The sequence below is a fragment of the Phascolarctos cinereus genome, unplaced genomic scaffold (assembly GCF_003287225.1).
Source record: "Phascolarctos cinereus isolate Bilbo 61053 unplaced genomic scaffold, phaCin_HiC Scaffold_2;HRSCAF=192, whole genome shotgun sequence".
Classification (NCBI taxonomy): Eukaryota; Metazoa; Chordata; class Mammalia; order Diprotodontia; family Phascolarctidae; genus Phascolarctos; species Phascolarctos cinereus.
This window is the reverse complement of record NW_027555625.1, coordinates 220,509,640-220,536,318: the sequence shown is the minus strand read 5'-3', so window position 1 is coordinate 220,536,318 and position 26,679 is coordinate 220,509,640. Positions and strand designations below refer to the sequence as shown.

The 26,679-nt window shown below is 47.1% G+C and overlaps 3 protein-coding genes across 5 annotated transcripts in view; 1 reads left to right on the top strand and 2 right to left on the bottom strand.

The window, feature by feature from the left end:
• Positions 1 to 12: 12 nt before the first annotated feature.
• Positions 13 to 6,126, top strand: SNX17 (sorting nexin 17). 2 transcript variants are annotated; one of them, XM_020983823.2, is made up of 15 exons: positions 14 to 184; positions 677 to 751; positions 2,191 to 2,308; positions 2,857 to 2,921; positions 3,178 to 3,288; positions 3,388 to 3,478; positions 3,635 to 3,722; positions 3,934 to 4,003; positions 4,198 to 4,290; positions 4,427 to 4,630; positions 4,812 to 4,937; positions 5,133 to 5,210; positions 5,368 to 5,442; positions 5,526 to 5,567; positions 5,652 to 6,126. In XM_020983823.2, exons 1-15 carry the CDS (start codon positions 122 to 124, stop codon positions 5,763 to 5,765), a joined length of 1,413 nt encoding a protein of 470 aa, XP_020839482.1. In that variant the 5' UTR covers positions 14 to 121; the 3' UTR covers positions 5,766 to 6,126. The 2 variants fall into 2 exon arrangements, with proteins under 2 accessions (XP_078005921.1, XP_020839482.1); XM_078149795.1 differs by lacking the exon at positions 3,178 to 3,288 and having other exon boundaries at positions 13 to 184.
• An 86-nt stretch (positions 6,127 to 6,212) lies between these two features.
• ZNF513 (zinc finger protein 513) lies at positions 6,213 to 10,890 on the bottom strand. Its single transcript, XM_020983817.2, is given in 5 exon segments — positions 6,213 to 7,392; positions 7,498 to 8,085; positions 9,214 to 9,385; positions 9,387 to 9,400; positions 9,755 to 10,890. Coding segments are annotated over 5 exon segments (1,935 nt in total). The 5' UTR covers positions 10,092 to 10,890; the 3' UTR covers positions 6,213 to 6,568.
• Positions 10,891 to 10,975: 85 nt separating this feature from the next.
• The window catches only part of PPM1G (protein phosphatase, Mg2+/Mn2+ dependent 1G), a 35,939-nt gene continuing 20,235 nt past the window's right edge, over positions 10,976 to 26,679 (bottom strand). For both annotated transcript variants that reach the window (XM_020983815.2, XM_020983816.2), the window contains 9 exons: positions 17,777 to 17,846; positions 16,557 to 16,642; positions 15,171 to 15,303; positions 14,153 to 14,568; positions 13,455 to 13,598; positions 12,835 to 13,069; positions 12,343 to 12,472; positions 11,933 to 12,035; positions 10,976 to 11,637 (listed from right to left, as the gene is read on the bottom strand). In XM_020983815.2, the coding sequence (XP_020839474.1) occupies positions 11,431 to 11,637; positions 11,933 to 12,035; positions 12,343 to 12,472; positions 12,835 to 13,069; positions 13,455 to 13,598; positions 14,153 to 14,568; positions 15,171 to 15,303; positions 16,557 to 16,642; positions 17,777 to 17,846 (1,524 nt within the window). In that variant the 3' untranslated portion in view covers positions 10,976 to 11,430. The remainder of the gene's footprint in view (positions 11,638 to 11,932; positions 12,036 to 12,342; positions 12,473 to 12,834; positions 13,070 to 13,454; positions 13,599 to 14,152; positions 14,569 to 15,170; positions 15,304 to 16,556; positions 16,643 to 17,776; positions 17,847 to 26,679) is intronic.

The window sequence follows — 26,679 nt, the reverse complement described above, 5'->3', positions numbered from 1 at the left end:
ACCTCCCCCTCGGCCGAAAAAATGGCGAGTGTGGCAGCGGGGGCGCGCTGAGCAGCGGAGACGAGCGGAGGAGCAGCGGCACTAGGAGTCCGGAGCCCGGCTGGGCTTCACAGCCGGGAAGATGCACTTCTCCATCCCTGAAACCGAGTCCCGAAGCGGGGACAGCGGCGGCTCCAACTACGTGGTGAGGAGAGGAGGGGCGGGGCGGGGCGGGGTTGGCGAGGAGTAACGGGCCCAGCCCTTCGGTCACCGTGGTACGCAAAGCCCCTCTTTCCTCGCGGGGCCGGAGGCCCCCGGTCCTCTCGGCCGCCGTCCTTCGTTGTGGGGGGGGAAAGGCTGACGCGTCCCATTGCGGCTTCCGTCCGGCGCCCCGAGATTCAGACAGCCTCTCTCGGATGGACTGTGGTCAGACAGTTCATCAGCTGACCCGGCCTTCTTCCTCCGGGTTTGGTCGCCGCCTCCTCCTACGCGATCTTTCGTGCCGCGGTGCACGCCGAGGCTCCCGGCCTGTCAAGGAGACCCCTGGGGCCGGGGGTCCGAGCGCATTTTGGCTCTTTGCCCGCGGGTGACCCGCCGCCCGGGGGGAAGGGTCTGCCAGGGCGTGGCGCCCGGGGAGCGGGGTTGGCGCGGGTCTGTCTCGGGGGCTCAGCGCCGGCACCTGCCTCTGTCTCTGCAGGCCTACAACATCCACGTGAATGGAGTTCTGCACTGCCGGGTGCGCTACAGCCAGCTCCTGGGGCTGCACGAGCAGGTGGGACTTGACACTTGTACTTAGCTGGCCCGCCGCAGCAGCATCTGCCCCTTACCCACCCCTCTGCTTTCTAATGGGCAAGCATCGCGGCTGTGGGCAGTGCCCAGGCCAGTCCCATCTGACCTCCAGCCCACACCTTCCTCTCTTTTCTAGTTGAGCTTTCCTTGTTCCTCTTCCCCCATCATACTCGAGCTTCCTTCTCCTGCCTCAACCCATGTGTAGAAAAATTTCCACCTCCTGACTGTCAGACTTCATTCGTCCCAGCTTACAAATTGCACCTTCAAGCTTAATAATCATCCAGAATCATCCAGACTTTTTCCAACTTCAAAAAAGGATTCATTACCATTCATGGGATTGGGTCGGTGTGCTGTCTGATCAACAAATTATGCCTCAAAACTTAAAGCCACAGGATTATAGAGTTTAGAGGTGAAAGAAACCATACTGGCCACTTTAACATCTTCCTTTTATAGAAAAGACTGTGACCAGGGAGGTTGTGTCTTACTTAAAAGTCACATAGGTAGTAATAATAGCTAACATTTATAAAACATCTACTATGTGCCAGGCACTGTGCTAAGCTTTACAGTTATCTTCTCATTTGATCTTCACAACAACTCTGGGAGGTAGGTGCTATTGTTATTCCTATTTTACAGATGAGAAAACTGAGGCAAACAGGTTAAGTGACTTGCCCAGGGATGCACAGGTATCCACTACATCCTTGCAAGAACTGGAACCAAAATCCTTGGTCTCAAAATTTGGCAGTCTTTATAATGTTAAATTAATTAATCTGTTAAAATCTCTATTTATAACAGTGGAAAAAGCACACAGCATTAGGAGTTGAGCTTTAAAAGGTCCAAATCCCAAATGTTCCACAAATGATGTAACTATGCGCAGGCTATTTTGTCTCTCAGGTTTGAGTTTCGTTATCTACAAAACTATTAAAAAAAATAAACTTGTCTGGAATACCTTTCAGTTTAACTAAACCTCTCTTGTTTGTCAAACTTAACCATTAGGTTGTAAACCCTTTAAATTTAGGGACTGTGTCTGATCACTAATGTGTTCCTCTTAAGTTTTCCTTGCCTGCTGTTATGTACTTTGTTAGGGTTCAGTTAATACTGGATCTTAAGCGACTTAGTTAAGGGACTTTAGACTCTTGTCTTTCCATCCAGCTTCATCTTGAAGGGCTGACTTGTCTGTTATGAGAGCAAAAGATAGGGGTATTTTTTCCTTGGGGCAGACCTGATTCTCTTGAGACATGCTCTTCTAAAGGAAGAAAGGTTTCTTCTCCAAGTAGTCAGGATTTTTTTTTTTATGCAGGGGAACAAGTGACTGGAAAATCAAAGCATGAAAAAATGAGCCTGACTGATTAAAGAGCCCAGTAGAGCCTATCTTACTTGCATCCCTTCACTTCTTTGTGGAATTGCCCTTTTTTCTCCCAACAGCTTCGGAAGGAGTATGGGGCTAATGTTCTCCCTGCATTTCCCCCAAAGAAGCTTTTTACTCTGACACCAGCTGAGGTGGAACAGCGAAGAGAACAGCTAGAGAAATACATGCAGGCTGGTAAGTTGTGAGAAGGAATGTTAGGCTGGCTGGTTGGAGAAAGGTGAGAAACAGCTAGGGCAGGATGGTCAAATAGGGCTGGCTGTCTAGAAGGTTTCTAGTTCACTTCTAAGTCCTTAAAGTCACTTGTTTGCTATGGTATGCAGAACCAAAGAGAATGCTATGTTGAGAAAATAATTTGTTCCTTAACATTTTAAAGAAATACTTAAATAACTCTAAGTGATAATTGATATAAATTGGGAGACAGAGAGGGAAGAGATTTAATTTGTTTCTTACCAGCTTTAGATTAACTCTACTATTGTTTCCATAGCTCTGTAGATTGGACCTAACTAGATGGCAGGACCAGCCAAGGGTGGGGCAGGTGAAGAATTTATGCAAGGAGTGAGTGAGTGAGGTGAGGCCAGCTGAAGGAGTTAGCAGGTTAATTAACATCAGTCCAGGAAATGGAACTAGGGGTGGGACCAATCAGGAACAGAACTGGGATAGCCAAGGGTTGTGGGAGTCAGAACAACTGGTACATAGTTGTAACTTCCTCTACCCCCTTACAGTTCGACAAGACCCATTGCTTGGGGGAAGTGAGACTTTTAACAGTTTCCTTCGTCGGGCACAACAGGTGAGGAGTTGATTGGGACTGAGCTACATGGGAAAGAGCATGATTTAGAGGACTGTCATTTTAGGAGGGTAGGCAGAGGGCAGTCAAAACTAAATACAGATTCTGATCCCATGTTTCTGGGTAATGGTCTGTGCTCTGGGGAGGAGATTAAGGCAGCCTGTGTCTTTCTGTGGGACTAAAGGAAAGCTTGTGAAGTCTTACCCCTAGGGCGGGGTCTGAGCTTTGCAAAGCTATCTAGTCCTGTATTTATGTCCAGGAAACGCAGCAGGTACCTACAGAGGAGGTGTCCCTGGAGGTACTACTAAGCAATGGCCAGAAGGTGCTAGTAACTATTCTGACTTCTGACCAGACTGAAGATGTCCTGGAGGTGAGACCCCTTGCCTCCTCCGTTGTCTCCACTGGACTTGCCTTGAGGATAATGGAAAGCTAGCGTGTAACCACCTGTTATTTTTGTCCCTCTCCCCAGGCAGTAGCTGCAAAGTTGGACCTTCCAGATGACTTGATTGGCTACTTCAGCCTTTTTCTTGTTCGAGAGCAAGAGGATGGGGCCTTCTCCTGTGAGTCATTGGTCATTGCTAATACCTTGTGATAACTAGTCCTGAATACCTCCCTCTGATTCACAAGACCACAATGTTGCATGGTTTCAGGTTTTCTTTTCCTGCCGATCGTCTGCCTTCAGGAGTCTCATGTTTTCCTCTTATTCTCTCCCACAGTTGTGCGGAAGTTGCAGGAGTTTGAGCTGCCTTATGTGTCTGTCACCAGCCTACGGAGTCAAGAGTATAAGATTGTGCTTAGGAAGAGGTCAGGGATGGCCTAGTGCATTGGGGCAGCCTCAGGTGTGGGTTGTTAGGGCATGTAAGGGACTGAACAACCTAGGAAAGGGGTTAGAGCTGGGGCAAGTTTCTTAAGCTTTCTCCTATACCTGTGCCACCCCACTCATCCCAACCGTTTATTGGAATTTCTTTTGCTATGTCTTAGCCCCATTATAATTTTTTTCCCCTTGGCTTCACAGTTATTGGGATTCTGCCTATGATGATGATGTTATGGAGAACCGGGTTGGACTGAATCTACTTTATGCTCAGGTAAACTGAAAACTGTCCAAGAAAATTGCCTTCATGCTCCACATGCTTCCACTTTCCACTTGGAAAGCCCACCTTGATCCCTTTGAAATGAAGTATAAACTGAGACCCATGTGAATGAAGAAGGCAGCTTGTGTCCAAGGCTCTGGCTTACATGATATTTCTCCCCCAACTCTGCACTCTTGTCCCATCTGTAGACGGTTTCTGACATTGAGCATGGCTGGATCCTGGTTACTAAGGAACAGCACCGGCAACTCAAGTCTTTGCAGGAGAAGGTCTCCAAGAAAGAGGTACAGATAGCGTCACTTGTCTCTGCATGCTCCTTAATAACACTCACAAGCTGTCCTCTCCTCACTGTCTCCCTTTAGTGTAATTATCTTGAAGCTCTTGTCTGACCCTTTCTATTGTACTTGTGCTCCATTTCAGTTTCTACGGTTAGCACAGACCCTGAGGCACTATGGTTATCTTCGGTTTGAGCCTTGTGTGGCCGACTTTCCAGAGAAGGGTTGCCCTGTGGTAGTGAGTGCAGGCAACAGTGAGCTGAGCCTTCAGCTTCGTCTGCCTGGTCAGCAGCTTCGTGAGGGCTCCTTCCGGGTCACCCGAATGCGGTGCTGGCGAGTTACTTCCTCTGTGAGTTGGGGTTGAGACACATGAGGGACTTCTTAAAGGTAACTCATATAATATGCTTACTGGAGGGTCTGATAGTTATTGGCTTAGGAAATGAGAATGTTAGGGATAAGATGGGTTAAAATAAAAAGAGGGAAGGGAAATGTATTCCAGGTGAGCTTTGCTCTGTCCTCCACACCACCAGGTGCCGTTGCCCAGTGGGAGCACAAGCAGCCCAGGCCGAGGCCGGGGAGAAGTTCGGCTGGAACTAGCATTTGAGTATCTCATGAGCAAGGATCGGCTGCAGTGGGTCACCATTACTAGCCCACAGGTGTGGACCTCCCCCAGCTTAGCCACAGACCTCCCACGTTATGGCCTTTTGTTATCTATTTTGTGCATCTGGGTCTGGGAAGTCAATATACATGAATATGTTTCACCTTTCCATGTCACAGGTGGTTTTTTTTTTTAGGGTGGCTTGGGTATTTTGTAACCCCTTGTCATTGTTAAACTCTGCTCTTGTCCCTAGGCCATCATGATGAGCATCTGCTTGCAGTCCATGGTGGATGAACTGATGGTGAAAAAATCAGGGGGGAGCATCAGGAAGGTGAGAGGTGAACATATTTGTGACTTGTACCATCTCATTCCTCCTTCCCTTGTGAGGTGTTTCATGGGATTAGTTGGAAGGGGTTGGTACGGTTTCATTCTGCTGTCCAGTCTGTGCATCTGTGTCAATAATTGAACCGTTTATTATTCATCCACAGATGCTACGAAGACGAGCAGGTGGAACCCTAAGACGCTCAGACAGTCAGCAAGCAGTAAAGTCCCCACCACTGCTCGTAAGTATTACCAGCCCTTTAGTTCTCTAGTCTTAAACTAATGTTGCCTTTGTTTAGTAATATTTCTAATTTGGTTTCCCCAGGATTCACCTGATGCTACTCGGGAGTCAATGGTCAAACTCTCAGTGAGTTCCCAGCTCAGGGTGGGGTGAAGTTGATATTTTTGGAGCATCTTCAGCCCTCTGAGCTTCCCCTTATCCTTATTACAGAGCAAGCTGAGTGCTGTGAGCCTTCGAGGGATCAGCAGCCCTAGCCCAGATACCAGCACCAGTGATGTCCACGGCAATTATGCCTTTGAAGGCATTGGAGATGAGGATCTGTAACCTTCCTGCTGCTTGGATGACTCCTCCAGTTCCCATGGAGGAATGTACAGGAACTTGCCCTGTGCCTGTGTCCCCCAGGCTGGGGGCCCCCTTTACTCTCTTTTATCTCCTTGCCTTCCTTATCAAGGCCAGTGGCCTCCTAACCACCTCCTCCCCTGCTCCTAATGCCAAATTAGCATTTAGTATTTTTGCACAAAGCCCTATGGACCGTGGACACTTGTCTGGAGGATGGAGATTCCTATGCCCCTGTGCTGCTTTTAATCCCTGGTGGGGGAAGGGGGGGAGGCAGGAGTTGGAAAGAGCCTCTGTGTATAGTTTGGCCCTGCTGCCCCATTATTAAACTCAGCCTGATTGCTGCCTGCTTTTGGCGTTCCCCTCTTACTTGGCCCTGCTTTCTTCCCCAGAGGAGCTCTTTGTGCCCAGCTCTGCTACCACAGCAGACATGGCTCCGTTAGTGTTTCCTTTATTATAAAGCACTGAAATAAGTTAAATAAAGAGGTGGGAGCTGGGCAGGCCCCCAGCCATTCCCTCAACAGCCCCTAGGCTGACAAAGGAGGTGAGGAGAGGGCCCTCCCCACTGCACTCGAGGAGTGTTGAAGGCAAGGCCTCCTGGTCCATGTGAGGGTCCCCCCTCCATGGGATTCTAGGCTGGTCCATGTAAGGGTCTGGATTAGTCTGTATGGAGCCCCTGGCCAGCGGGGGGGGGGGGGGGAGAGAAAAAAAGGGTTTGGGAGGACAGGCCTCAGCCTCAGTCTGTGTAGAGCTGGTCCATGTGGAGTCCAGTGTTGGGGAGGGGACCTGTTTCACGGTGAATCCGTGTGGAGTCCCCTACCACTGGTGGTGCTCAGAGATGTAGGGCCATGAGGACTGAGGGCAGAAGATGTGCTGTGGGGTGGTGCCCACCCTTCTGAGGCAGGCCCTCCAGCCCCTCCATGGCCATGCACCTTCTGATGGCGCTTGTAGTTGTCCCAGTGGCCTGTAGTATAAGCGCAGGTCCCACATCGAAAGGGCTTCTCTCCTGTGTGCCTGAGCATGTGGCGCTTCAGGTTCATGCTCTGATTACAGCTGTAGTTGCAGAGACTGCAGCGGAAGGGCTTGTCACCCGAGTGGATTCGACCGTGGCGTTTGAGGTTGGCCAGGTTGCCACAGGCATAAGGGCATAGGGGGCACTTGTAGGGCTTCTCCCCCGTGTGTACTCGCTGGTGCCGCTTCAGGTTGTCCAGATGGGCCGAGGCATAGGGGCAGCGGGCACAGCGGAATGGCTTCTCACCACTGTGTGTCTTCATGTGCCGGGCTAGGTGGTTGGGGTAGTGAGTGGCGAAGGGGCAGAGACTGCAGGCAAAGCCCTTATCTCCAGGACCACGGGGGCCCCCACTGCCTCCCCCTCCAGCTTCTCCCCGCATGCAGCGCCCACACATGGCGGCACCCAGGCGGCCTCCCTCACCTTCCCCTTCCTCCAACTCTTGCCCACAGCCTCGACAGGCCCAAGGGAACAGCAGCTCAGGCAATGGCTCTGGTCCAGTACCTCTCAGCCCCTCCCCCTCTCCCCGCAGCTGCCCGCAGTCTGGCAGGAAACTGGCACCACCTGGCGGCACATGGAGGCTCAAATCTGGAAGGAGCACAGCATCTGTGGGGAGAAGGTCAGAACGTGGGCTCCAGGTACTGAAGGACCACTTGCCCTTCTGTCCCAGGTTTCTTGGTCCCTGAGCCACCCTCCCTACCGGCCCATTACCTTCTGGTCGATGGGGCACTGCCCCCTCCTGCTCCGTGGGGCTGGGAGGCCTGGGGGGTCTTGGGGCACAACACCGGAAGCCGCAGGTCGGGCAGGGAGGGCCAGGGGGGCCTGTGTGGGTGCGCTGATGGCGCCTCAGGTTGCCCAGGCTGCTGCAGGCAAAGGGGCAATGGGGACAGCGGTACGGCTTCTCACCAGTGTGGGTGCGGGTGTGGCGTGTCAGATTGACAAGCTGGGCAGAGGCATAGGGGCAGCGACCACAGCGGAATGGCTTTTCCCCACTGTGGGTTTGCATGTGCCGCTTCAAGTGGCTAGAGTAGTGGGACACGAAGGCGCAAAGCCGGCACGAATACAGCAGCCGTGGGGGAAGTGGCGGTCCCCCACCTGGTCCTCCTGCCCCACAGCATGGTCCTTCACAAGCAGGCCCCCCACACAGTTGGCAAGCTGGGCCTGGCCTCTCACCCCCAGCCTCCCCTTGGCCCCTGGCTGGTTCCTCAACCTCACTCTCTGCGCTCAGCGCCCGGCCGCCCCCAGATTCGTCGTCACTCAGTCCATAGGGCAGCCCTGGCCGGGCCCCTAGAGAGTCTCCTGGCAAGACAGACACAGGAGGGGATGTCAAAAGTGGGTGGTGGGAGGCCTGTCCCCTCTTAGTTTTCACTTTCCCGTTTCATCATCCAGGAGAACTCACCTTTATTTCTCTCCTTATAACTCATTTCATCTATTTCTTACTGGGGACAGAGAAGATATTCCCTACTTGTTACCCTATGGTAACCCTTTTGAATTTTCCCTAGAGAATTAAATTCACTGTCAGTGACTATTTGGCAGGTAAATGAAAAAGCCCCCTTTTGGTGTAGAAACCAGCCTTGTCTACTCTGAGCAACAGCTGGGTTGATAAAATGACAGCACTGTTTGGTCCTTTCCACAATAAAACACAAACATAGGTAAAAACATAACAAGGAGAAAAAAGAGGAAATGTATAGAGAGAAAAATCCAAAATGTGATGAGATGCCTACATATGCTCAAGATGAGCATCTAGGAGGAGTCATAAAGGACCAGAAGCTGAAGAATGAATCATTAAAATATAATGAGCTAGGTTCAGTTTGTATCTGAGTTCTACTGTCCTTCAAGTATATATAACTTAAAAAGCAAATTTCAGGATGGCAACAATGCAGTGAAAAGGAGAAATATACCACTTTCCATGTGCACAGAACTTTACCAGAGTCCCTCACTCATTTTCATAATACCTCTGAGAAATAAATAGGGCTATAAAAAGTAGGGTTATAAAATAGGAAAGAAAAAATTAAATAATGGTTAAAGGGCAGGGAAGGTGTAGTAACTGGACCAAAGGTCAGGAGAGAGAAAGATTCTGGTGGTCAGAATTGGCCAGGTGAAAGTGGTATTTAAGGTGCCAATACTGAGGAAAAGGCTTTCAGGCCATGAGCACCCCAAGCCTGGGGCCAGATATCAAGGGGTACAAGCTAGAAGACTAGTTGCATGGAAAGACATATGAACAGACTTAACAAGTGTGGTCAGGGTCTTGCCAAGTAGTGGATCAAGTAAAACATTCTGGCCCGATTAAGTTCTGGACCAGGACAAGATTTTCTTTTCTGCTCGCTGAAGATTAAACCCAAGTCTAAACGTGTCCATTCCTGGTCAGCAGAGCTCTGACCCTCAAACCCTAACCTGAGCAGATGGCCGAGCAACCCTTAAACCCACCTTCGGAGTCCCTCTCGAAGCCCATGAGCTGGTCACTGCTGCCGTCACCTTCACCTTCTTCCTCTTCCTCTTCCTCCTCCTCCTCTTCTTCCTCTTCCTCCTCAAACTCCAGATCCTGGCCTAGCAGCAAGTCACTCTCCAACACCAGGGCCCCCGGCCCTTCCTCCAGGGGGGTCTTCCGTGTCCACTACGGAGAGACACAAAGCTTGCCGGCTCTGCCTCGGGGGCAGAGGGACTAAGGGGGAGCAGGGAATGGGGCATACCCACCTTCACCCAAAGCAAGGGCACCTGCCCCTGCCTGCCACCGTGCCCGGACGGCTGCTCGGGGAGAGGGAGGCCTGAGTTCTGCTAGACTCCAGCACTGCCCACTACACACCGGGCTCCGAGGGTTCGCCCTGTGCTCCTCCCCCCCAAGTCTTCGGGCCCCCCCACCCCTGCTCCACCCCTCCCCCACCCCACGACTGACCCCTCCTCCGCCCCGCCCCAACTCCCCTCCCCCCCGCCCCTGAGCTCCTTCCCCCCTGACCCCTGACCCCCTCACATTTCACGGGCTGTGGGTGGCTTTGCTTCCTTCGGGGCATCGTGACCGGCTCCAGCCCGACGCGCCTCCGGCCCCGAGGCCGCCCCGCGCCCCTGCCTGCCCGCCTTGGCCCGCCCTCACTCCCGCTCAGGACCCGCGGGCCGCCCCCATGCAGCGGCGCGGGCCCCGGGCAGACCCCGGCCCTGGCCCCGGCGCCCAGCTCAGGCCGCTCCCGCCGCCGCCGCCGCCGCTTCCATTCATGGAGCCCCCCAACCCCCCTCCTTTCGGAGACCAGCTGGTACCTCCGTATTCGCTTCCGCTTCCGCTGCCGCGAAGCCCCACGGAATTTGTAGTCCATAGAAAACAAAAATCAGCCACTTCCGCGGCTCAGTTGCTCGGCCCGGAAGTAATTGTGACGAGGTGGTATGAAACTCAATCAGGAGCCGGGTGTCTGATGCTTCCCCACCCCACCCCACCCTCACAACCACTTTAAGAATGTCTGGCGCCCTTACCTCGAGCTTAACTGCCCAGGTTCTCCTTGGCCACGGAAGGTGGGTAGCGAGACTCTGCTTCTGCCCCGCCCCTACCACCACCTCGCGTCCCTAGAGCATGGGCGTGGCTTTCTTCTCCCTTCTTTCGAGACTCCCACCTTCCCGTCCTGTCCGCTGCAGAGCCTGGTACCCTCCTACCCATTTCTCCGCACGGCCCAAACGGAACCCTTCTCTCCTCTCTAGAGCCTCTGATGCCCGGCTCTGCGCTTTCTCCGCTCCCCCTCTCAGGCACCCCGCTGGCTTCCTTCCTGCTCACCACCCCCACCCCCGGGCGCGCCCTCACCTCGGATCACGGCATACAAGCTTTTTGAGTTTTTTTGGCCCATTATAACATTACTGCCCTTAGTACCTTTAACTTTCCAATCAAATTAACTCTTCCCTTCTCCCAAGTGTCCTTTTCCTTTTTGCCTCCATTCATTTGGACCCCTTTTTATCCGTGCATGTAGCACTCCCCCCAGCATCTTAAAATCCTCTTCGAGGTCCAGATCAGGTAGCCCCGGCCCCTCCAGAGCGCCTCATTCCTGCTAACCTCAAGTGACCCCTCACCCCACCGGGGGTGGGGGCTTCCTCCCCTAGTAAGACTGGGCACCGCTCAGTACCCTGCGTAAAGGAGGTGCTCAATGAGTTTGCTGAATTAGGCTGGAGAGGATTCTACCTGGAATTCATTACAGTAAAGAAGGACACCACAGGGCACAGTTGGGTTTTGGCCTTTAGTCTGAAAAAGTGTTGATTGAAAGTGTACAACAGAGTGGGTGGAGGCAGCTGAGGGACCAGGGAGCCGCCAATAAAAAAGGAAGTTCTTAAATAAAGTGTTCACAGAGTAAAAACCAGAACCACCAGTCCTTCCCTCCAACACAACAGCACAGGCACATTAATGGTGCCTTGCACAGGGTCAAGGCCTCCAGCTGGTGCCATGCTCCACCTCTCCCACTGCCCGGTGAGGGGGCCAGTTGGGGGAGAAAGAAGGGGCTCCCGCAGTGTGCTGTGTGGAGGAAGAGCCCTCTTTGGAATGGGCTAAGCAAAGCCACCCCGGATCCCCCTGCACACCTCATTTCCACTGCTAAGGCTAAAGGAAAAAGACAAAACTCAGTCTTAAGTCCGGTGGGCTCAGAAAACAGTCCGGGTGGGCAGGGGACGAGATAGTTGCTATTCCTGTTTGGCTTTCTTGCTGTTGTCACTGCTGCCGTTCTCCCCAGTGGCTTCGGGGGTCACAACCTCCTCTAGTCTTCTCTTGCCACTCTCAGGCAGGGGTGTTGCTGTGCTTCGGGGTTTGAAGCAGATGATTATGCAGGTCATGTTGTCACACCCAGTGCCATCCCCGGAAGTGTCAGGTGCCAGGCACTGATCCAGCAGCTGCAGGAGGAACAGGTTACTTCAGTCATGGGGTGGAAACCAGAGGCAGAACCTAATAGTTGGTAATAGGACTGGCTCTGCTCAGTAGGGATGAAAAGGAGTGGGAAAAGGGCCTCAAGCTTCATGAAAAAGCTGTCACTTGCTGGTCAATTAAGAACTACAGACAGGAAAGAAAAACTTCCACTGGATGGTTTAAAAGTTTTGCATTAATCTCCATGGTTTAGGCTGTAACAGAGACTCAATTTCCATTACATTTAGAGGACCCTCCCACTTCTCTCCAGGGTGCTCAGCTCACCTCTTCTACGATGGAGGAGAGCAGCCGAAGCTCCCCATTTTCATCCCTCTGGCTGATCTTGGCCTGGATAAAGTCCACCACCTCCTGGCTGCTCATCACATTCCTGTGACCAAACACAATGGTCAGAGCACTGCCTAGGACCCACCAAACAGAGTAAAGGACCCAGTTTGGAGAAGGTCCAGTCATGTTACCCCAAGTCATTCAATACTTAAAGAAACTACCACCTCAGCCTCACACTTAGAGGTTTTGACTCATGAAGGCCTATTACCTACAGCAGCTCAGGGAATATAAAACTGCTTAATGCAGGCAATTAAATGACAACACCACAAAAGCATCAGGCCCAGAGCAAGAAGTTAGAGGGAGGTCTATGGCAAAAGACCTCTCTTCAGGGCCTCCCACCCCTTACTCACCAGATGCCATCACAAGCAATGACCATGAATTCGTGGTCCTCATTGAGGGTTAGCACCTTAATGTCAGGCAACGCAGAGATCATCTGCTCTTCAGGTGGCAGGTTCTTATTCCTCTTATAGAAGTGGTCACCTGGTGGGAGGATGAATTAGCAGAAGTGCTGCCATCTGGACAGGGAATTGTATTAAAGGCACATGCTACTCTCAGGCTTTGGGAAGTCACGTGGTACAGAGGAAAGCGCTTTGGGTAAAGAACCAGAGACTAAGGCCTAGTTCCAGCTGCCGTTTAACTGTAATTTAACCTTTCATCCCATTTGGTCATCTATAAAATAAGGATGATAAACCTATCCTTTCAGTTACAAAGAGAAAATTACATACATACTTTTTTATATACAAACTGTTGCCAAATATTAAGAGCACTATACAGATATCACCATAGGCTGTCTTGGAAGGGTGGAAGCCCCAGTATCACTCCCCCCACCCCAAGCCTCTTACCAATGGCTCTAGATAGGTTGAGGCCCCCATTGACTCGTCCATCCATGGTAACTTTGCCACCAGCATTTTTGATTCTTGCTAGCTCCAGTTCATCTTCAGGCTTATGGTCATAGGACATATCTAGGGCTTTACCAGCTTCAGATACCACACATCGGGAATCCCCTGCATTTGCCACGATCAGCTGCTTCCCCCGAATCAGAGCCACCACTGCTGTTGTACCACTGTCTGAGCCAGGCTTATGAGAAGAAAAAGGAAAGGGTCATGAGGACCACCATCATCATGGCCTTTCTCAATGATGTTCATCCAAGAAGTTCCTCCCCAGGCTTCACCCTCTTATCTCCAGCCAAAGAAGATACTGGAGGCTCCTAGGATAGAAACTGTATCCACAGCTTTAATAAATGGAGCCTAGGTGAAAGATCTTTCCAAGGAAGAACAACCTCCTCACTCAAGGTAAGGATTCTACAGATCACCATTTGACTAACAATAGAGACCCTTTGACCAGGGCTCCCATGCTAAGACACAGATGTGATCCCCTCTCCCCAAAATCAAAGCCTTACCACACATGCCTCTGCACAAAAATTTGCTACTCCAGGCCCACTCCCTGCCTCCATCACACACACCTCCTCTTTGCCTTCCATCCCAGGCAGCATCATCTCCTCCTCCTCCTCTTCTTCCTCATCCTCCTCTTCTGCCTCCTCTGTGTCATCTTCATCATCCTCGTTAGCTTCCTCACTGCTGTATCCATCCTCATCTTCACTGCACTCCTGCCACAAGGATGATGCCATAACTGCTGAGATGAGGTTGAATCTTTTCTACCCTAAAGCCCACCCATCTACCACCATCAAATCCTACCTAGCCACACTCTCTCCAACCCCTAAAAAGTTGCTACTTACAGGACTGGGGTGGGGAAATTTCAGGGTGGGAAGGGCATCATCCTGAACTGGGTTTAGCTGTCACGAAATGGGAAACCCCAGGGAAGGCCAGAGATGTCATCCAAAGGTCCTACAGTCACCTCCCCAAAACAGCCAAAAAAAACCCCAACCTCCCCAAAGAGAAGGAAATGCCCTAATACCCCGATTATCATCTACCTTCTTGTTTCCTCTCTGGGAGATGGTTGGGCTTCTGAGGGCCAAGACTGGGTCTATCTCTTATTGCCTCCACCCAGGAAGAGAGTTGATGTTAATTGTGATGGTGGCTCAAGGAGGCTAAACCTTTAGGGGAGTGGGGAGGATGGGAGGGAAAGTTTGAAAAAGTGGGGTGGGGACAAGACAGTCCCTCTGTGCAACTATAGCACCTGTTGGCCCTCACAGGCCCTTACCTCACTGTCTTCCTCTTCCTCCTCTGCCTCATCTGACTCATCCTCACTGTCCTCAAAGAACTTGGACTTAGCAGCACGAGGTGGCTTGGCGGGGGTGGAAGAGCAGGAGGGGCCAGCCTCTCCAGTGGGGGTGATAGGCTCATCGCCCTGGACTGCCTCAGTCCCACGTTCCAAGTTGGAGGAAAGGTCTGTGTGGGCCTCAGCTATGGGGCCATTCTCCTCCACAGGGGATTCCCCTGATGGCTCCTCAGGCCCTGCCTCCCCATTGAGGCCCTGGGACCCTGGTTCCTCACCCAACCCAGTCCCAGCCTTGATGTGGGGAGGGCCCTTGTGACAGTTCTGCCCGTAGCGTGTTAGAAGTTCCTCAATCGTCATGGTGGCCTCTTCATGAAGCAGGGCTGCCTCCTCATTGTCCACTGTGGGGAACAGGCTAAATCAGAGCCCCTTTATGCCATTTTCCTTGTGGAATCATTCCCCACTCTCATTCAACAGACCTGTAGCTTAAGATTCTAACTTTCCTGTCTCAACAGTGTGCCTAAGGCTCCTCTCATTATCTGGTCTCAGAGAGAAGCTCTTTTCCTATATACTACTTGGGAAATGCACTAAAGGCTGGCCTTTCACACCCTCCCCATTATCAATTTATGGTACCCTCAATCGCCCTTTCGATAGAAATACCATGGAGAATGACACCAGTCACCCAGAAAACTAAGATACTGCTCCATGCTTAGGAAACAGTCTTTTAAAACATGCTGGGCTGCCTCAATTCGTGAAAGAGGTAGACAAATCTAGGATGTAAGGACCACCTACTATGAGCCCAGAAGAGTCCACAGGCCACAAAGGACCACTACCCTAACCCACCATAAGCATAACCTAGGGACGGCACATCATAGTGAATGGTGAAGACTTCTTGGGTCCTCAGGAAGCCAACTTCCCAAGCATCTTTCACTAGTATACTATGCACTCAATCGGCATTGATGAATGGCTTTTGAAATAAATGACACCATCAAATTCTACTCACCATCATCCTCATCAGCCACCTTTTCCTTTTCATCCTCATCTTCAGGGGGCCTTCCTGCAATCTGTGCCAGCTCTTTAATGACCTCTTCTGTGGTCAGTTTGGCATCAATAGCCAAGAAGGCATCTTCTAAAGCCTGAATTTAAGAAATGTGAAGAACACAGGGAGATGAAAAAAAATTTGCAAAGCCTAAATCACACGTTCTCAAACTTTTTGATCTCAGCATGCCTTTACACTCTTAAAAACTGAGGATCCCAAAGACCTTTTATTTATATGTAGGTTATAATATCTATCAATATTACCATATTAAACTCACTAAAAAAAATTTAAACTGATGTTTAAAAACAATAAACCCACTGCATGTTAATATAACGTTTTAATAAAAACTGGCAAAACAAAAAAATTTGGTGCTGTCATTGTTTTACACATTTTTGCAGATTTCTTTAATGTTTGGCTTAGTAAAAGACAGCTGGATCTTCATATCTACTTCTGTTTTCAATCTGTTGCAATATGTTTCTTTGGTTGAAATATATGAAGAAAATCTGGCCTCACACAGATATGTAGTTATATTAATAAGCAAACGGTATCCTAGAATTTATTATGAAAAAATAGTTTTGATGTTGTACACCCCCTGAAAGGGTCTAAGGGACCCCTATGGGTCTTAGGACTATACTTTGAGAACTGCTGGCCTAAAGAACTGCCTACAATGCTACAGTACACATATAAACATGACATATTATATTCTCTAGTATCTGGATTAAGGTCCCAGGGCTAGGATTAAATTCAGAACTTTGCAAAAGATCCCGAATAGAGGGGGAAAATAAAGAGGCTAGATTGTAAAAGTCCAGAGGAGAAAATAAAATAACTACAGAACTAGTTCACAGGCAGGAAATAAAGAGGTAAAAAGGAAGGTACCAAGCCTTTATTAAGGACTTATTATGTGCCTGGCACCATGCTAAACCTTTACAAATATCTCATCTGATCCTTGAAACAATCCTGGGAGGTGTTATTACTATCCCCATTTTACTGATGAATAAACTGAGGTAAACACAAAGGTTAAATGACCTGCCCAAGGGCCAAACCCCAAGTAACCACCTACCTGAATGGTCCTGAACACAAAGACAAAAAAAATGTTTAGCATTTATTTAGTGCCTGTTATGAGCCAGGTACTTTACAAATACTATCTTATTTGATCCTCAACAACAACCCTGGGAGATAAGTACTATTATTATTCCCATTTTATAGATGAGGGAATTGAGGCAAAGGTTAAGCGCCCACGGTCACATAGCTAGGAAATGTCTGAGGCTAAATTTGAACTCAGATCTTCCTAACTCTAGGGCCAGTGTAATATCTACTTTGACACTTAAAAACGTACACTGGGGCTCTTACCTTCTGTAGTTTTCCTTCTTTGTATGCCTTCTGATCTTTGATGATCTCAGGGAGATATTTGGCACAGTATAGGGCAACTTCTTCCCCTAGAAGAAAGGTGAAATCACTCAGAGCCTGTTTCATGGCTCTCTTTGAGGTATATCCACATACAGACAGTTCTCACTTTACATAAATGGACCAATCCACAGACCTCTCTGTAAAGAGATTTTTATATAATGTGAATTTGCCCAAAGATGTGGGGAAGAGAAAGAGAGAGGAAGATGACCAGTACAAGGACATGCTGAGGCTGAGGATAGAGAAGTGACAGCAGGAGGAAGAACTCGAAGTGTGAGGGCCAGCCATGTAGGGGCCTGACCAGAACCAAGAGGAAGACCACATTGCGGGCAGATGCGTGGAGGTTGGACAGACAGGAGAGGACAGGCAACACAAAGGAGCCAAGGACAGATGGAAGACAGACATGTGGAGGTTAGACACACATGTGTGGAGCACAGTAAAGGTCTCCTCTCTCAGTGCTGGAGGGCTCAAGCCAAGCCCCCACAATCCTGCCCAGTAGCAACTTTTCCCTTCATCTGTTCTGCTTTCACTTGCAGGGTTTTTGGGTTTTGTGGTGGTGGTGGGGGAATGGGGGGGTTGGGAGGTCACAGGCACTGAGCTGAGGGGCAGGAGCAGAGAGAGCACAGTACTGTAAAGTTAACAAAGGTATTTTTTAGGGATGTGGATTTCTTTCAGAATTCTTTAAATCCAATTTGCAAAATTATGTAAAACAAAATTGTCTGTACTTCTTTTTGTATACCAAAGCCTCAGCCCAGAGAAGGAAGGTAACTTGGAGGAGGCCACCTGAATAAAAACAAGGTCCAGTCAATTTATAGCATACTGAATCATTGAAGAATTGTTAAGAAGAGAGGGCAACAGCAATAGCATGAGCTACACATGAAGGAAAAGATAAAGACAGCTGAAGAGACCATGGAACCTAGGCAGACCACGAGAGGCAGCTCCCTATATGACCTGCTGCCAATGTGAATGAGCAAACTCTAGGTCTGATCACTAGATGCTCAAGAGGATGCACAGCTTTTAGCAAAGAGCTTGGGGCTCTTGTGCCCCAAGAGCACACAGATCTTGTCACTTTGAGAGCTGAGAATCCTAGAGTCATATGGGTCTGTTCTTAACATAGAAAAGTGTCCCAGAATCTTGAATGAGACAATCTGCCAAGTTATGCTTACCTCCATGTCCATCGTAGACTGAAAACATGGCTGTCTCACTGTCCAATTCAGGAATACAGTTGTGGGCATCCTGGGAGAAGAACAAAGTCAGACTAATGTTTCCAAGACAAAAGTTACTTCCCTTAAACTTTCCTCTATCACCTCAGGTCTTGAAGATTTTCCTCAGGGCACAATCTCATGAATAAACCCTTCCCTGGATAATACAGGAAGACTAGGTAGGGTAAGTGGTTGGTTTTTATTTTAATTTTTTAATGGTAGAAAGAAAGAAGAGAAATGAGGTGGCTACCATACTATGCTAGCAACATTAGCCTAGTTACTTTACCCTTGGACATCCCAGTCTTGAACAGAGTTAGAACCACCTCTCGTTGCTGGGCTTCAAAATGAAGCCTTCTGGACTTGGGATTCAAAGAAAAAAAGTACTATCAAGAAATGATGACTCCCATTTAACCCCCTACAGCTTTCCTAAGCCAAAAAAGGGACTTTAGAGACTATTCAATCCAACACTTCACAAATAAGGAAACTAAGGATCAGTAAAGCTAAAAGATTTGTTTAAGGAACCTAGCAAGGGACAGAGATGGGTTACAACCTAGGTCTCCTGAGTTAAAGACTCTTAGGTGTACTTTCAGCCATGTCCATAACAGTCTGATTTCCTACAAGGCTTCCTTCTAGTCATATTCCCATCGTCTCTCCTATCCTTCTGGACCTCCTGTTTAAGACAGAGATAAAACTCTGAACAGGAATTTGGACAAGCACCAGAAAGCTTAACACAAAATAGGCAGAAGAAGCTCTCTATTTTGAATTGATTCAACTTTAAGATTTCTAGAAACTGTTTTCTTCTTAACACATTGCTGAGGTTTTGATAACTGTTTTCCCAAAAGACAGATATATGGGATCCATACAATACCTTTTGATGCCATCCTATTCTATTAATCTCTCTATCCCCAGTGCGTACAAGATAAGCAATACATACACACTGGTAACTCAGCCCTGCTTTCTCCTCCTCAAGCTGCAGTCTTCTCTTTCTATTCAATGCCAAACTTATTCAAAGAAGTTTCTACATTTATTACATTTTCCCATTCATTTCATTCCTCAAAACCTTATAATCCAGCTCCCTGTCCCAACACTCTACTGAAAATATCTTTCCAAGGTTACCAAGTGATCTCTTATTAAAAGATCACGTCCTTTATCTAGGCTGCTAATCTAGTTAGCTTCCCCCAATACCAACTCCTTCCTAGGAACTAGGTCAGGGAACCTTTGGACTTTTGTATGTTGTAGCTTAAATGATGGGATGAAAAACAGATGTTCAGGCCCTCAACAATACAGCTTCTGAAAGTGGCATTCCTATGATATTTGGAGAACTCCAATGAAAGATGGGAGACTGACCCTGGAACTGCATGGGTAAGCCTAATTCCTCTTGGACAATGTAGATTCTGGCAGAGAAAGGACAGGTGAGGATAACAAAGGGACTTTACACACATAGTTGATTGGTGTTAGAAGCTCCAGAACTGTACTCCAGGGAATCTACAGGGGATTAGGTCAAACAGTCTTTACTCAAGAATGTTTACAGCAAGAATGAGAAAATTATTAGAAAGTGATTAGGCCCAATTTAGATCTAAGAGCAGGAAAAAAATGAAGAACCTGAGTGTTAGAATTGGAAATCCAAGTGAGAAGAAAAGAGGATCTAGAATGGAAAGGGTCTTGAAAAGAAGAAAAAGAGAAGCCAGAGGGGAGAATCTTTTCAAAGACCGTTTTAAGGAGACTTCCCAGTATTATTTCCTTTGAAGGAAGCCAAGAGCCTCAAAGGGGAGAATGGATAGTCTCCAAGCCAAGAAATAGGAAAGAAAACCTGGGTGGTTTCTTTGTAACATACCCAACACAGGCAGCTGCAGGTAGAGAGGAAGCTCAGCCAGAAATTGTGGACTAGAGATCACAAGATCAAAATATTCCCAAGCTTCTGTTTATAGAGCCAGCCTAGAAAAAGGCTTTTGATCAGGGAAGGTTTCTCGAATTAAAGCAATTTTCAAGAAAAATGTGACACCCAAAAGGAACTCCAAGGACAACATCATTCTACCTTCTTCAGTTTGAAACAGTGTCCCTAGTGAATTTATATGATGTTCGTTGAAAGCTACAGCACTGGAATGGCTGAGGACAGAGTATCAGCTAGAGAAGGGGGAGCTTGGGTATGACAGAAGTGGTAGCTACAACTATTTGCCAACTAAAGGCAAAATTGAATGCTATAAACCCAGAGGGTTTACAACTCATTTCTCTCCTTCCATTAAGTCTCTTACCACAGGGCAAAATAAAATTAACTATTGTAATCACAACCACATCAAGCCCTGCTCAACAGCTAGAACAGTTATTCCTATGTTGGGCCCCAGGCTGCAAAGGAAGATGTGAAGGATGCTGAAAGTGTAGAAGAGGTACTCAAAGCAAAAAGAAAAATAAAAAACAAAACAACACAAACACAGACCTTAAGTTGTGGGGTAGGAGAACTCGAGTTAATCTCTTTAGATATGCCTTCTAGACCCAGCTGAAAATCTGCCCCTGCCAGACTGCAGCAAGGAAAACTTGAGTCCCCAAAGTCAGAGAACCTCAGCTAGTAACAGGGAAGCCTATGATATGATGGTAAGAGAAGAAACAAACAGTCTGATTTCCCACACACACACAGGATTTTCACTCAGCTGAGAGATATGCCACTGCAAAGCAGTCCAAAGACATTTCTGGAGGGGTTCAGGGGTCCAAGAGTCAGTCACACCCTGCTTTATAAAGCCAAGAAGAAATTCTATTAAGCTCACAACTGAACCCTAATCCTTCAAAGAGACTACTTTTGGAATAAGGGCAGACCCTTCATACCATTAGCCTAATACCACGGCAAGCACAGGGAAAAGATGTGGGGGTACCCCTGGAACAAATAGATAAGGTAATGGCCACAAATTTGAATGGAATATGAAGGGTGTAACCCTGCCTATTCTAAATAAATGAATAAGTCTCAACCTTTCCTGTGAAGTTTCCCCCAAACAGAAGGGACAAAGAGTTCTATCATTAGGGGCCTTCTTCCAAATGAGGATATAACATCTATGTCCAGAGAGGTTATTAACTAAGCCTAGCCCCCAAAAATACACAATCCAGTCACAATAATATACCCCACACTAACTATCCACTTAAGGGAAAAGGTTTCTTTAGGGCCCAAAGTCCAAATTCTAAATTCCAAACAGGCCACTTCTAGGAACAGGATAAGTTCAATTTGAAGAAGTTGAGCCAGATTCAGCCATGTACTTGGGAAGATGCAAAGGGGCCAGGTTTATATACATGAAGTCCCCAAAAGGACTCAGGAAAGGCCCCAACACAAGGAGCCCAAGTAATTCCCTGAGAAGAGGTCTTTATGACTTTGTATAGGAACGGACAGGAATTGATTGTAATCCAGAGATACAGAACAGGAAGAAAGATGGGACTGCCATATCAGTAGCATAAAGCAAGAGTAGAAGGTCACTTTCTCTATCCCTAGAACTCCAGGACTCTGCTTAATCAATGAACATTTATTAAGCACCTACCCTCAAGGAGTTTACACTCTATTGGGGAAGACAACATGCATATATGTGAAAATAAAAGGAATATATACAACCTCAATACAAGGTAATTTAGGAAAAGATCAGAGGAAAAGGACTCTTGGAAAATATGGTATTTGAGTTGAGTTCTGAAGGAAACTGGAGATTCCAAGAGCAGAGAGAACATTCCAAGCAGGGAGAATAGCAAAAAGGCACAGAGATGAAAAACTGACTAAGTAAGAAAACAGCAATTAAGCCAGGATAGTTGGACAGTAGAGTACATGAGGACAGTAAGGTAAAAGAAGTCTGGAAACCTAGGAACAGGTTGTAAATGTCAGATAGAGTAGTTTATATTTTATTCTAGAAGTTTATATTTTATTCTAGAAGTAACAGGGAGCCACTGGGGTTGAATAAGAAGGAAGGTGACCTGGCTAAATAGGCACTTTAAGAAAATCACTTTGCTATGCCCAAAGGGCTATAAAAATGTGCATACCCTTTGACCCAGAAATAGCACTTCTAGGGCTATATCCCAAAGAGACCATACAAATGGGAAAAGGATCCACATGTACAAAGTATTTACAGCAGCTCTTTTTGTAGTGGCAAAGAATTGGAAATTGAGAGGATGCCCATCAATTGGGGAATGGCTGAACAAGTTGTGGCATATGAATGTAATGGAATACTATTGTGCTATAAGAAATGATGAACAACAGGCTGATTTCAGAAAAACCTGGAAAGACTTATATGGTCTGATGAGGTGAGCAGAACCAAGAGAACATTGTACACAATAACCCCCACATTGTGTGATGACTAATATTGATAAACTTAACCCTTCCAGAAATACAAGGATCTAAGACATCTCCAAAGGCCTCCTGATGGAAAATGCTATCCACATCCAAAGAAAGAACTATGGAATTTGAATGCAGATTGAAGCATACTATTTGCTATTTTTTCTCTTCTGTTGAGTTTTGTTTCCTCTTTCTGGTGGTTCCTCCTATTGGTTCTAATTCTTTCTTACAACATCACTAAGGTGTAAGTATGTTTAATGGGAATGTATATGTATAGCCTGTATCAGATTGTGTGCCATCTTGGGGAGGGTGGTGGGGAGGAAGGGGGAGAAAAATTTTAAACTCAAAAGCATATGGAAGTGATTGTTGATAAATCAAAATAAATTATTTTTTAAAAGGAAAGAAAATCACTTTGGCAGCTGTGTGAAGTACTGACTGGAACAGAGGGGACATGAGGTAGGGAAAACAAGTAGGGGACTGATGACTCCAGATGAGAGCAAAGTCAATGAATCTACAGTTGTAAAATTAAGTTGTTCCTATCTGGAAGGTTTTTTTTTTAGATGAAATAAAATGTCCTACTTAACATGTGAAGTAACACTACTAGAATTACTCTAACAATCTCTGTTCTGGTCAGGAGGGAGCATAGCTTATTGGAAAGAGCAATGAAATAGGAACCTGGAGATCCAAGTTCAGTCCTGCCTCTGACACTTCCATGTGACTTTGAACAAGTTAAAAGTTCCTTAAATCTCAGTTTTCTTACCTATAAAATGGAGGGAACAGGGGAGAGAGGAGGGAGAGAAGGTGGGAACTAAATGATCTCTGAGGCCTTTTCCAGCATTTCATTAATTTCCCTGACCTTATTTCACATCAAGGAGAGGAAAAGCAGCTTGAAAAACCTCCTGCTTTCTAGAATGAAAGAAAGGTAAGAGCACAGGCACTTGAGAAAAAAAGTTTGACTCGTACACTAGTAGCAGTAAACAAATGGATAATCAGTCAGTCAAGAAACATTTATTAAGTGCCTACTATGTGCCACGCACTGTGCTAAGTGCTGGGGATACAAAGAAAAGCAAAAGATAATCTCTACTCTCAGAGGAGTTACCAATCTAATAGTGGAGGTAAGCAACTCTGTACAAACAAGCTACCATGTACGGGATAAACAGAAAAGAATTAACTGAGTGAAGGTACTTGAATAAAGACAGACTGAGAAAGAAAGGCTTCCTGTAGAAGGTGGGATTTTAGTTGAACTGTAAAGGAAGCCAGCAAAGATGCTGAAAGGAAGGATGGCAAACGTGAGAAGGAATGGAGGAGAGCCAAAAGCCTGCAGCCCAGAGATGGAGTGTCTTGTTCATGGAGGACAGTGTCACTAGATTGAAGAGTATGAGGTGGAAGAAAACTGGAAGGAGGGGTGGGAATGTTATTAAGGGCTTTGAATACCTAATGCTTTGTATTTGATTCTGGAGGTGACAAGAGAGCCACAGGAGTTTACTGAGTAGGGAGATTACTTGATTGGACCTGTGCTTTAAGAAATTACTAAATGGGCTTAAAGATTCTTAAAATCTAGCCACAGGCTCAGATTCTTATAATCTAGTCAATAGCTCACTAAAGTTCAGACTCCTTAAGAATCTGCCCAATATGAAGGATGTTCTAATAAACCTTGTCTTTGGCTGAAAGAAGGCTTAGGTTGAATTCTTTCAGACAGAACACTCGTGTTCTAATTTGGGGATCCCAGCACCCCTAAACCTCATTATTTTGGTGGTCCATACAGGGAAACTGCCTAACCCCAAGTTCTTCTCCATCCAAGACTGGAAGGCATGTAAGCTTCTCTCCTCCCCCTCCTTTCCTGCTCTGCAGTTAGGGTTGCTCTCCAAGCACCAAGGCTTGGAGGTGCTTTTTAGGCAGACAGTTATGAGGCTGTCTCACACGGTTCAAGGCCATGGATCTGGGTACACCATCCATAAAGGACAAGGACGGATGACCTATCTGGAAGTGTATGCCTAATTCTGTCAATTCTCTCGGTGCTAGGGAACTGGGGAAAACTGTAGTTGCTTTTTGGTTCCCTGAGGCTTTCTTATTCCCTTTCTGCTACACCCCTGAATCCTCCTTCATGGAGGTTACAGGGAAAAGTTAGAGCAGCTAAAAATATCTTGGCAGATTCTGGAGGTTTTGTGATTGATCATTAAGGAGTTTTGAAACATCTCCTTACAACTTTGGTTACTCCCTTCCCTGTCATAGGAGAAGAGAGTTTCCCCCTTTCCCCTTCACCTTTGATTTCACCCTCCCCACCAGGGGAAAAGGAGGGGGCAGCAGCTACTGCATGGGCCCCACTGCAATGGCCTTGGGGCCTAGGGCAACCTCTGCCTGGAAGCATCACCCAGGTTCAGCACATCTGCAAGGTAAAGAAGCTAGGCTCCAAATTTGGGTAAGTATGCTCTTTTAAAGTTGTAGTTTTAACTGTTAATGCTGAGATATTGATTCTCTGTGTAAAGTAATTTGGAAATGCATTTAACAAAACTGAAGTCACCAGTTGGTAATGAGTTTGTTTCATGTTTCAAATTGGTGAACTTTTTGTATCAGTCATGTCAAGCAACTTTTCATAATTTGGTTACCACTAAAATAATCTGGCTATTGTTGGTCATTGTTTTAATGTGTAAACTTGCCAAAAAGCTTGTTTGGGTTTTGTCTTGCTAAGAATTTGCAATTATATAGGAATAATCTCTAATGATTGGCTTTTTATACCAGGACAAATTTAAATTTGAGATGTAAATCCTGGAAAAGTTTTTCCTAAACTGTGATTAGTAAAACTTGCTGTTTGAGTAAAAGCTCATGGGATTTTATTTTGAGTTGTCTGATGGGTTCACAATCCATCAATAACCAGTAATCCACCATCTGAGAGAAATGCCACAAGCTACTCAGAGAATGTGAGTGATACTGGTGGGAAGTCAGCATTGGGGAAAGCTGAGAAGACAATTTTAGCTTCAGTCTAAGATGGGATCCTCCTGGCTCAGTTTCCTCATTATGTTCCTTTGAAAGGGAATATTACCCACCTGGCTATTCCTGAGTCTAGCTGTGAGGTGGATTTGATACTACACAGTTGGAAAACTGAATTATCTGAATCCAAAGAGTTAAGGATGTTTTATCCTCTCAAAATTGGGCCCTAAATCTAGTCCCTGCTTTATATCTGGGCTCTGCAGTCTTTTCTGTCAGATTTGTACCTTCCAAACTACAGTCCATTCACCTACAGCTGGTAGCAAACAGCAGGCTTGGGAGAAAGCCAATGTTTCCCCATCGTTCCTTGGATGCAACCTGTGCTCAGTTCTGTCAACCTCCTCTTTGGGACCCCCTCGAAGCAGGGACAGCTTTATGCCCCTTACCAGCAGGAAGCAGTTTCAGAAGCCAAGACCTTCGCCCTTTACACCAAAAGAATTTGGGTCCCGTTTGTTTGAGGGGGGAATGATGAGGATGGGAGCTAGACCCCAAAAAGGAAAAGCCCTGGACTTTTCCACAGGGGCCAAATCTCTGGCATTTGCCTGAGACTACAATCCCATCAACTGGCCTTTCATGGTGGCTGCACCCAATCTCCCAATTCTGTTACCCTTAACCTAGCCTAAGCCTACCTCCCTATCCCCCCCCCCATTTTCCACCCTTAATCCTAGCTAGGCTCCATTCTCCCTTGGCCACATGGTCCAGGTCCCCAGTGTTCTGTTCACCTCAACTTACTGGCCACTCCCATCCAGATCTTCTTTAGACCCCTCCTCCAGTCACCCCAAAACTACTTGGCCACTCCTAGATCCCTCCCACAGTCTTTCTGTATATAAGGTCCATCTTGTCTCCCATTAAGGTAATTAGATTCTTAAAATCTAGCCACTATTCAGATTCTTACAATCTAGCCAATAGCTCACTAATGTTCAGACTCCTTAAGAGTCTGCCCAATATGACAGTTGTCCTAATAAACCTTGTCTTTGGCTTGAAAAAAAAAAAGAAATTACCAAATGGAGGATAGATTGCAATGGGGAGAGACTTAAGACAGGCAGACCCATCAGCAGGCTATTGCGATAAGCAAGGTGTGAGGTGATGAAGGCCTACACCAGGGCTGTGGCAATAAAAGAAAGGGGCATATTCATGAGATGTTGCAAAGGTGAAATCAAAAGACCTTGTAACATACTGAATACGGGCCGGGGTGGGGGGGCAAACCGGAGTGTTAGAGATACGGAGGAATCAAGAATGATTCCTAGGATGCAAGCCAGGGGGGCTAGGAGGATGGTGGTGCTCTCAACAGTAATGAGGAAGTTTGGAAGGAGGAATAATGCAGGGGGAAAGTTCCATTTTGAATATTCTGAGTTTAAGATGTTGAGTAAATAACATCCAGTTCAAGATGTCTGAAAGGCAGCTGGAGACGCAACACTAAAGGTCAACAGAAAAGTTAAGGCTCAATATTGTAGAAGGAATTAGTACTTAACTACAAGTTATACTAAATGACTTACGATATCCTTTCTAAGGATGATCCTGTAGATTCTATGGTGTTGATAGGGGAAGAGGCAATCCACTGTCCTTTTGATAATGATGTCCAGTATTA